Raw genomic sequence first — 12,144 nt, 5'->3', positions numbered from 1 at the left:
CATGAAGGACCAGTGGAGAACCGGCCATAGGGTCATGAAGGACCAGTGGAGAACCGGCCACAGGGTCATGAAGGACCAGTGGAGAACCGGCCACAGGGTCATGAAGGACCAGTGGAGAACCGGCCACAGGGTCATGAAGGACCAGTGGAGAACCGGCCACAGGGTCATGGAGGACCAGTGGAGAACCGGCCACAGGGTCATGGAGGACCAGTGAAGAACCGGCCACAGGGTCATGAAGGACCAGTAGAGAACCGGCCACAGGGTCATGAAGAACCAGTGGAGAACCGGCCACAGGGTCATGGAGGACCAGTGGAGAACCGGCCACAGGGTCATGGAGGACCAGTGAAGAACCGGCCACAGGGTCATGAAGGACCAGTGGAGAACCGGCCACAGGGTCATGAAGGACCAGTGGAGAACCGGCCACAGGGTCATGGAGGACCAGTGGAGAACCGGCCACAGGGTCATGAAGGACCAGTGGAGAACCGGCCACAGGGTCATGGAGGACCAGTGGAGAACCGGCCACAGGGTCATGGAGGACCAGTGGAGAACCGGCCACAGGCTCATGAAGGACCAGTGGAGAACCGGCCACAGGGTCATGGAGGACCAGTGGAGAACCAGCCACAGGCTCATGAAGGACCAGTGGAGAACCGGCCACAGGGTCATGGAGGACCAGTGGAGAACCGGCCACAGGGTCATGGGCGGCCGAGGCTCATTGATCAAACAGACGAGCTACTGGAGCTCAAACTGCTCAAGAAGTTAATGCTGGTTCTGATAGAAAGGTGTCAGAATACACAGAGCATCTCAGTTTGTCGTGTATGGGGCGGCACAGCCGCTGACCAGTCACGGTCAGCTTAATCTGATTTAACAAAGTATCACACTTCAGTCGACCAATCAGATTTCAGTGGGTGGTTTGTGTCTCAGGTCACTATAACCGTATTTAAATCTAGTTATGCTTATTAGTTGCTGTTCCAGGACTAAAGCATATTGATTCAAAAACTCAGACTCCTCCATCACGTGTGTGTTTGAGCGGCTCATGCCAGCAGCGGGCTGTTATTAATTCATGCTGGCTGTGAGGCACATCTTCCTGCTATCGTGAGGTGGCAAATGTGGGAACTCTGCGGCGGCCGCTGAAAGCTTCTCTCATTACGGAGCGTCCCACTGCAACACGTTACTAATTCATCAGCTCAGCGGGAGGGCTGCGATAATGAGGAGATCTCGAACACACACACGAGCGCGTGCTTAAAGCTCCCCGCTGTTCTCTGATATCTGAGCCAGACCCACAGACTGTGTGTGTGTGTGTGTGTGTGTGTGTGTGTGGACAAGGGGAGGAGAATTCTTCAGAGTCATCTCCATTTCTGCTCTCCGGGAAGAGAGGAAAGTCAACAACAGTAATCAAGAGTCATCAAATCGCTGGATTCCCGCTGAGAAAAGCAGATTAGTGATTCCTTTTGCACTTTCATTTGTTGAATGTTAAAAAAAAAGTGTCTTTGCAGGAGTAGCTGACCCAAAAATAAGAACTCGTCATTATTTATTCACCCTCAGGTTGTTCCAAACTGCAAAGACTTTCTATATAGGAGAACACATTGTGTGTTTTCTACACAATCAACGTAAATAGAGCTCATGAACATAAAGCCTCATAAAACATAAGGACTAGTGTCGTTGGCCATCAGTGACGCCCTCAATCAAAAGAAAGAAATAAGAAGCAGTATTATGCTTTAAGATAAGGAAGGCTATTTTTGACGACTTTTGATGGCTGACATTATTTTGATTACAATTAAGTGTTATTATTATTTTTCCCAAAAACTCATCATTATTATTCTCAATTACTTATTACCATAATGCAAATAATAATTATTATCAATATATACTGTAAAAAATATAAAAAAGTAAACAATTTACACATTTACCTCTACATGTATTTTTGAGATATATATATATATATTACAATTGTTATTAAAAATATATATAGTCAAAAGTATATAAATTGTAAACCATAAATTGTAAAACACAATGAATACATTTTTTGAAAAAAAGGTAAATCTTAAAAATAACATTAAATTACACATGGAATATTAAATGAATAGAGAAATAATATTTATTTAAATTATTTTTATTTTTATTAATAATTATTTTTTAAATAACCCATCAAATATAAATATAAATATATATATATATATATATATATATATATATATATATATATATATATATATATATATATATATATATATATAATATATATATATATATTACACATGGAATATTAAATTAATAAAGAAATAATATTTATTTTAAATATTTTAATTTTTTATTAATAATTATTTTTTAAATATATATATATATATATATATATTATTATTATTATTATTTTTTTATTAATTTTTTTTTTTTGATGGTATAAATCAACAATATAAATAAAAGGTATAGTAAAATATATAAATTGTCATCTATTTACACAAATAATAATAATAATTTTTTAATATATTGTCATATAACTTTAAAAAATAAAAATAAAATTGGGGATGGGGGTGGACATTAAAACTAAAAATGAATTGCACATTAAATATACAATTAATAAAGAAATAAAAAATTATTATTTAAATACATTTTCATATACATACTTTAAAAATCACACATTTTGGGGAAAAATCATATTAAAACTAATATTAAAATACATATGAAATATTAAATTAATAAAGAAAAAATAATAATTATTTTTTAAATATACCATCAAAAGAAAATAAATAATAATAATAAATATATATATATATATATGTATATTTGATGGTATAAATCAAAAATATAAATAAAAGGTAGAGTGAAATATATAAATTGTAACCTATTAACACAAATAATAATAATAATTATTATTATTTAAATACATTGTCATATATATATACTTTAAAAAAAAAAATCACACATTTTGGGGAAAAATCATATTAAAACTAATATTAAATTGAATGAATAAAGAAATAATTATCATTATTTAAATACATTGTCTCATATATATATATATATATGTGTGTGTGTGTGTGTGTGTGTGTGTGACTATGTATTTATATAATAAATATAGTTTCTTTATAAATATTAAATTCCACATTAAATATAAAATGGATAAAGAAATAATAATGATAATTAGTATAAATATATTGTCACTCTAAAATAAAAAATTGTCATCAACTGCCCTGCAAGCAACAACAGAAATTATGGTCTGCAACTCACGCAAAGCCATCACATGACTGCACAAGTGATTCAGACTGCTGTTATTATACATTTATGGTGCTTTTGCATGTTCTCTGGAGCTTGACAGCCGTTGTCCCCATTCGCTGTATGGAAAAGAGCAGCGGGAAGATTTAGCCTACTTTTGTTTTCCACTGAAGAAGGAAAGTCACACGGGTTTGGACAACATGAAGGTGAGTAAAATAATGACAGCTTTTTGGTGAACGGTCCCTTTAAGGAGAAAAGGCCGACTACTTCAGCAAGTCCTCAGGGTTTTTTTGAGAAGACAAAGAGAAAGAAGAAAAAGAAGAGGTAGAGAGAGAAAAAGAAAAGGGAGACGTTAGAGCGGTCACAGTGAGACAGTAAATGTGATTAATTACAGCTATGAGCGCTTCACTGATCCCAGCATGCTTTGCAGCCTTGGGCGTCTTATCTGCGCTGTGGCAGAGCGACACGCTGAGAGCATCTCTAGGCGTCTGAAGTTCCTCTCTGGCAACAAAACTCAACTCGTACATCTTTACAAACGTTGCGCAAAACATGACCAAAATCTGTTGAAATGCGTTCTGTGTAAGTCACCACAAAACCAGACACGTCACGAGGACAATAAAGTGTGTTTGGCTCTTCAAGTCAAGTGTGTCTGGTGACAAGACACACGATTAAACATGTTTGGAGATCCAAGCGCTCGAGTTATGCAGCTTCAGATCCGAACGCTCACGACTATGAATGACTTCATCAAACTTTACAGGATGCTCTTGGTGAATTTTAAGTTGTGCAAGAACGAGTTTGGTGGACCGTAGTGCAAAATGTTAATACAAATAGTAATATTAATAATAGTAATAATAAATAGCACACATTAAATATTAAAATGATTGAATAAATACTCTCTCTCTCTCTATTTGATATATATATATTAGGGCTGTCAAGCGATTAATCGCATCCAAAATAAAAGTTTGTGTTTACATAATATATGTGTGTGTACTCTGTTAATTATTATTTATATATAAATACACACACAAGCATGTATATATTTAAGAAAAAAATATTATTTTTATATATAAAACATTTATATTTATATACATTATAGATTATATAAATGTATATACAGTATATACATGCAAATATTTCTTAAATATAAACATGAATGTGTGTGCATTTATATATAAATAATAATTAACAGAGTACACACACATATTATGTAAACACAAACTTTTATTTTGGATGTGATTAATCGCGATTAATCTTTTGACTGCTCTAATATATATATATTATATTGTATTTATTATAATGAATTTAATTTATATTTATACATTCATTTGTAACTATGCTATATATATATATATATATATAAAAATATGTATAAATATATGTAATATATAATTACATATTGTATTATAATAATAACAATTAAAATTATTGAAATATACATTGTCAAAAATATATAAATCGTAAACTATTTACTGTACACATTTATGGGGAAAAATCATATTTAAAAAAATCATATTAAATTACACATTAAATTAATAAAGAAAAATAATAAATAATTAGTATTAAATATAGCGTCAAATATATATTGTATATATATATTAACTTAAAAATAATGGCAGAGTGGAAAAAATAGGTATAGTTGTAAAAAATATAAATTGTAAACGATTTACACAATGCCTACATTTTTTAAAAGAGAAACTATCAAAAATAATATTAAATTACACGTTAAATATTAAATTAATAAAGAAAATAATTACATATATTTACTCATGATTAATTACAGAAAAATGTGCTATACTTTTTTAAATCAATTGACAGCACTATATATATATATATTGTATTTTTTGTACTGAATTGAATTATATATATATATATATATATATATATATATATATATATATATATATATATATATATATATATATATATATATATATATATATATATATATATATATATATACATACATATATACATACATATATACATACATATATACACATACATATACATATATATATACATACACATACATACATACATACATACATATATATATATATATATATATATACACATACATATATATACATATATATATACATATATGGAAAAAATTTAGATAAATTAATTATTTTCTTCCAGAGCATATATATACATATATATATCACAAACTTTACAGTCTGCAGATGCTCTTGTTGAACTTAAACTAGTGCAAGAACTATGATGGTTTAGTGCAAAAGATAAACTGCTTCAATAGCATAAGATAAGATGAGCCCTTAAAAGTGAGGGTGTGTATGAGACCTACTCCACAGCGCTCTTGTAGACGTCGATGGCTTTCTCCGTGTCTCCCTGCAGTAAGTGGATTTTTCCCAGCATCATGTAGGTCAGATCGTGTTTATTCAGCTGCAATGCCACGTTTAACTGCTCTTCTGCCTGCAGACACAGAGACAACATGTGATTCACTCAAATAACTGCTACAGCTGTAATCTTACACACAATCCATCAAAGTACAGGAAGAATGGTAAATAACATATGTACTACTACAATAATATGGTAAATAGTCATAAAGATGTGAGTGAAGGGATCAGAATCTTACACTCCTGAAGTCTTTGGTGAAGATGTAGCAAACGCCAAGATTATGGCTGATCTCCTGCAGGTCAAAATAATCACACATTATTTCAGTATTTCACATGCATCTCATTAAATTACAGCTGACTCAAATGAAAGTTCACACTTTTTTTTTTTTTCACACAATTTACTGAAGTCACACCAGAAGCTGAAATCTACAGAATATACTCTTTTCTGAATAATTAAAGCCAACGGTTGTTAAACTTCAAGAGGACTTTCAACTAAATATAACAATAATAGTAAATAAAATTAATTAAATTGAACTAACAATTTAAATAAATGAATAAAATATAAACCCTAACCACTAAATTGACACATTTAAATGAATAAATACAATATAAACCTTGACCCTAACTGAACAATATAAATAAAAACACATAAAATACACACAAATATTACAGTATAAACCCTGACCCCTACCTTAACCATTACATTTAAAAAATAAAATATACAGTATAAACCCTGACCCCTTATTTAAATAAAACATAAAATATACAGTATAAACCCTGACCCCTTATTTAAATAAAACATAAAATATACAGTATAAACCCTGACACCTAATTTAAATAAAAAATTAAATATACAGTGTAAACCCTGACCCCTTATTTAAATAAAAAATAAAATATACAGTATAAACCCTGACACCTAATTTAAATAAAATAATACATAAAATATACACTATAAACCCTGACCCCCAATTTAAATAACACATAAAATATACAGTATAAACCCTGACCCCTGATTTAAATAAAATAATAAATAAAATATACAGTATAAACCCTGACCCCTAATTTAAATAAAAAATAAATAAAATATACAGTATAAACCCTGACCCCTAATTTAAATAAAAAATAAATAAAATATACAGTATAAACCCTGACCCCTAATTTAAATAAAAAAAAAAAAATATATATACACAGTATAAACCCTGACCCCTAATTTAAATAAAAAATAAATAAAATATACAGTATAAACCCTGACCCCTAATTTGAATAAAAAATAAATAAAATATACAGTATAAACCCTGACCCCTAATTTAAATAAAAAATAAATAAAATATACAGTATAAACCCTGACCCCTAATTTAGATAAAAAGCCCTGACCCCTACCATAAACATTTAAATAAATACATATTTCTTGTATGGAAAAAAATCCCAGTATATGGGTCTGGAACAAGATAAGAGTCAAATTGTTTAGTGAATTGCTCATTTAAAGACACTGATGTGTACTTACCCAGTCTTTCTGATTGAGACGTGCTGCTTCATTATAAACCTCAATAGCAGCTTTGTGCTTCCCCAATAGGAAACTAAACACAAAGTAGGCACAGTTCATGAAATAAGTTAACATATTTCAAACCAGGTTAGATAGACACACCATATGAATCTGGATTTAAATGTGCAATGGTGCTTACAGCGACCGCGCCACTTGCTTGAGGTTGTCAGAGCTTTTGGGGTTGAGGATGGCACAACTCTGAAACAACTCCAGAGACTGCTGGATCTTCCCTTCTAACCGCATGATCAGAGCTGCACAGACATACACAGCCGTCATTCACCGGGGTAAACTGGGACACATCGCCTGTGTTTGGAACAGAGCACTAGTGTACTACATACTACCTTTTAAAGCTAGGATAGGAACAGCATGAAACAATGTCAAATGACCTCATTACATTGCCCATTGACCAATCAGAGCAGAGTAGACCAATCACAACAGACTGGGCCATCTGACCAATCAGAGCAGAGTAGACCAATCACAACAGACTGGGCCATCTGACCAATCAGAGCAGAGTAGACCAATCACAACAGACTGGGCCATCTGACCAATCAGACCAGAGTAGACCAATCACAACAGACTGGGCCATCTGACCAATCAGACCAGAGTAGACCAATCACAACAGACTGGGCCATCTGACCAATCAGACCAGAGTAGACCAATCACAACAGACTGGGCCATCTGACCAATCAGAGCAGAGTAGACCAATCACAACAGACTGGGCCATCTGACCAATCAGAGCAGAGTTGGCTCTGTAAAATGAGGGATTCTGGTTCATCTGTCGAGTCGTTTGAGAATCATTGAGAAATGAGGTGATGTGCAATGTATAGGGGTGATATCAGCTAAATTGGGCCACTTTTTGGTAAATCGCTTGGGACAGTAATACAATACCATATATGCCTTTTCCATGTGTTTTTATGATTATTAATGACTGTTTTTGATAATGTTGTGTTGAAATGATGTAAAAAAAAATATCATTATTTAGGCCCTACAGTTCTTAAAACATCAGCTGTGCCCATTTTTTTTGCATGAGCTGTTTCAGGCAAAATGGGCCGCTGTTTCAGGTAACCAATGGGCCAGTCAAACTGCAGGGAAATAGTGATTTATCATCAATTTTTATTTTATGTAGCCACATACATTTAAACTGCATTAAACAAACATTAAAACATGCCATTAAAAAAACAAAAAAACATTTTGGGTGCAAACCCACATATTCAAATGTGCAATTAAAAAAGTCAATTTTGGAACAGCATAGATCATTGGTCAGTGGTGTGTGTGTGTCGGTGTGTGCTTGTTTATGTGATTTATAAGGACACAAATTTGTATAATGACATTTACCAATTACACTGATATTATTAAAAACCATTATGCCTATGGAGAGTCCTCATAAAGTTGTTGTACCAACATATGTGTGTAGGTGTGTGTGTGTGTGTGTGTGTCAGTGTGCGAGTGTGGGTGTGTGTGTACACACATACACACTCACTCACACACTTCCACAGACACACTCACACATGTATGTGTGTTTGTGAGTGACACAGAGGCTGGCCCATTTTAGCTGAAACCATGTGGCCCATTTTACCTCAGTGGGTTAAGGTAAATTGGGCCGTCAAGAAAAACATCACTTTTCCAAAAAATATGTTCATATACCAAACTAACAGCATTATTTCTGATGGATGCCATCAAGACAGATATTATGCATATTTTTTTATGTGCATGTTTTTTTGTATTGATTTATCATCCTTATAATAGTTTAGTTAGATTTGGTATGCCAGGCTACTTACCAAGCAGCTTTCTGGTGCAGTCTTGATTTGAATTATTGCCCCACCCACCAAAGCAAACATAAACCAATCAAATCACCTGTTACTTGTCAAACACAGTTATGACAACAGTTTGAAATCCTTTTCATTCATTGGCTCTAAATTCCAGAGGGGCTGGGACCCCCAAACCTTAAATGGCCCATTTTACCTGATATCACCCTATTATGAGAAAATGAAAGTGTTTTTTTTACCTTTGAAGCATGTAAACCTGTTATAGGAGACTCCAAAACTAAATTAGGAGCCTTTAAAAGTAGCCCCATTTAAGCATTAAGCGGTATAGTTGAATTGTCTTTAACACTGACTGCATTGGAGTAACTGAATATGTTTACATTGTTTGAATCTGTGTATTTTCCACTGACCTTGAACATACACGGCATATTCACACATGCCTTGAGTTTCATGCAGTTGTTCTTTGATAATGGCCTGAAATCAGAAGGAACACAAATCAATTCACATTATTCGGAGCATTCTATACTATCCCTGTAGGATGTGCAGGTTTTACCTTGCAGGTCTCATAATCTTTGCGGATGTAATGCAGATGTATGAGCCAGTTTCTCCTCTCCAGAATCGGAAGCTCAGGAGCTGAAGAAGAGCATAGCATCAGAAACGAGTGATGGAAGCGCTACATTTCGCTAAAATAATCACTTAATTCTCAAAAATGTTTTTACGCTCGCTTGAGGTGGTTTTTGGCTTGTGTGAAAAAGAGTTCGTGCGAATAATGGGAGATGGAAATGCATTTGCAGAATAAATTCTGATGTAGCGAACATTAAACCCACGTGACTAACCGGCTGTTTCCCCTGATGGGGACGATCTTAAACGCTTAAAGGACAACTCTGGTGAAAAATGAACCTAGGGGTGATTAACACATGGTTACCGAGTAGATCGTTCTCTGGGATGCGTTATCATAAAAATCAAATGTAAATAGTTTTATCTCTAAAAACAGATTAGCTTATAACGCTAGTATATGGGGCACAGAATAAGTCAAATTAAATCGCTAGTTAATACCACTAACAAGGCTCAAAATAGCCTCAAAATGAGCTGGTCGATAGGAATTAAGTTCAGCTTAGCACAGCGTTCGTGGCTCGATTCGTCGAGTCTGTTTTCCTAGATGGCTCCTGTCTGTATACATGTAATGTATAAAGTATCTTCTTATTAAACTGTTTGTACACTTACAAAGTTCTCAATGCTTCGGTTTGCATGTAGGGACCCTCATTATGCTACCGTGTTAGTGTGAGGCTATTTTGAGCCTTGTTAGTGGTATTAACTAGCGGTTTAATTTGACTTATTCTGTGCCCCATAGACTAGCGGGGTAGTTTAAGGCGGCACAAGTTTGCGTTCATTTACACTGAATCAAAGCAGTTTCAGCATCGCCTTTGATACTAGGGGCCGAGGTGGATCAGACCCGGCATATTTTAAGTCTGCTTTAATGCGGCATTGCGTCTTTACACAGAATTTTGAGCAGACACAGAGCCGCTTTAGAGCCGCCTTAACTCGGCTGTGTAAAGATGCCTCTAAGGCATAGAGGTTAGGTGACCAATACCACCGTCATCCGCTCGAACAACTTGATGGAGACGCACCTAATTTGCATGTGTTTGTTTTGCGAACTTTGAAAAGGTCCCAGCTAATGTATATAGTGGTGCACAAAAGAGTCTAGACACATAAAAATGCCATTGACAATTCTGCAGGATCTTAATATTCACTTTTCTCAGTCTCAGTGTGTTTTGAATTGTCAAATGTTTTGCTTGTAAAGTGTGTTGGCGCAACCTCAATTTCCTAACGCAGGGCATTTTAAAGTCTTCAACAACTTTTTGGGCCAAAGATTAAAGAGACGAGCCTGATTCCACACAAAAAGCTGTTTCATCTTGTGTAGGACATGAATGGGTCTAATCATGAAAATGTAAATATCAAATGCGGCACTGAAATTCTGCAGAAAACAGCTTCTATTTTGGATATAGAGGGCAGAGAGGCATGCTGTGAGCCATAACGGTCTCTTCTCGCAATGGGGGGCCACAACAAGACTCCTCATCCCAAATCCAGCGGGCCCCGGAACAAAAGGAGCCCGTCCGCCATGACATGCAGCGTCTGCATCTTTCTCCTCTTGCTTACAAGCCCCCTGGCAAAATCTGATCTCAATCCGTTCTATTCCTGGACAGACTTTTCCCTGTGAGCCATAATCCTCTTCAGTGGAAAATGGGGGGAAATAAAGGCAAACAGCTCCACCCACAGGATGAATGGATTCAGCGGTGTCCAAAAGCATTACTTTATCATTTAAAACTGAATTGTACAATGATTTATATCGTTATGAATGTGTATAGACTCTGACCTTTCTTCAGACGAGGTTTCTTGAGGTCTGTGGCCACTGGCAGCTGCACATCCTACTCACAGAAAATAAATACATATGTCAGTTACACTTTATTTTAAGGTGTCCTTGTTACATTTAAGTACAGAGTAATATTAATTAACTACATTTACTTACTATAGGATTATGTCTAGGTTTGGTTTTGCATGTAATTATGAATAATTTATAGTTATTACTTCAGTAACTACATGTTACATGTGTGACAAGGACATTTTAAAATAGTGTTACCAGTATGTCAACACAATCAATCAATCAATCAATCAAATCATGTGTGCTGGAATTCATTTGTGCACATTTTATTTTGTCTTATTGTTGTGCACTTGATACATTTTGACTGCTGACAAATATTATGAATTTCATATTTAATTCAAAGTCAAGAGAAGCCATGAGAATAATCACGTTCTAGCTTAATAATTTTAGAAAATGAAAATCATTATAAAGACACATATACATTATTTACAACTAAGTCTTTACTTGAAAAGAAAAACAATGCAATAAATCTTAGTGGTCCTAAAACAGACTTAAAATATAAGCTTATTTTACAAGTCTGTTTTGACAAGCTTTCCTTTTCAATATTCAACGAAATGTAAATAAAACACAGCCTACTTTTGTTATTTAAACTAAATGTTTAATGTTTTCTCTTTTGGAGACAAAATTAATCTGACGAGCAGGTAAATAACGAAGAATAGCGGTTGCAGACGGCCACAAATCACCATTAAGAAGATATATGTTCATATTAAAGGTATTAAAAACAAGAGCTTTTGTCTTTTAATAAAAATATCCATAATTTCTCACCGTTTTCATAGCGTCGTCCGCCATTGCGCTCCTATCCTTCTCACTTCCGGCGGACGCTTCTTTCTCTAT

General features: G+C 34.4%; 1 protein-coding gene across 2 annotated transcripts in view; it reads right to left on the bottom strand.

Moving 5' to 3' along the window:
* bbs4 (Bardet-Biedl syndrome 4) overlaps positions 1-12,144 on the bottom strand; it is a 22,585-nt gene extending 10,441 nt beyond the window's left edge. The window contains exons 1-9 of one of the 2 annotated variants that reach the window (XM_079810194.1): positions 12,076-12,127; positions 11,245-11,296; positions 9,424-9,503; positions 9,281-9,344; positions 8,886-8,906; positions 7,247-7,358; positions 7,069-7,141; positions 5,804-5,857; positions 5,513-5,640 (exon numbers count right to left, since the gene is read on the bottom strand). In XM_079810194.1, coding sequence (XP_079666320.1) covers positions 5,513-5,640; positions 5,804-5,857; positions 7,069-7,141; positions 7,247-7,358; positions 8,886-8,906; positions 9,281-9,344; positions 9,424-9,503; positions 11,245-11,296; positions 12,076-12,099 — 608 coding nt within the window. In that variant the 5' untranslated portion in view covers positions 12,100-12,127. Of the gene's footprint in view, positions 1-5,512; positions 5,641-5,803; positions 5,858-7,068; positions 7,142-7,246; positions 7,359-8,885; positions 8,907-9,280; positions 9,345-9,423; positions 9,504-11,244; positions 11,297-12,075 lie in introns of both variants that reach the window. The other variant, XM_079810195.1, reaches the window with a different exon arrangement.

Source organism: Gobio gobio, assembly GCF_949357685.1.
Source record: "Gobio gobio genome assembly, chromosome: 25".
NCBI lineage: Eukaryota > Metazoa > Chordata > Actinopteri > Cypriniformes > Gobionidae > Gobio > Gobio gobio.
Note: the sequence above shows the minus strand (reverse complement) of the source record. Positions and strands in the feature narration are given on the sequence as shown.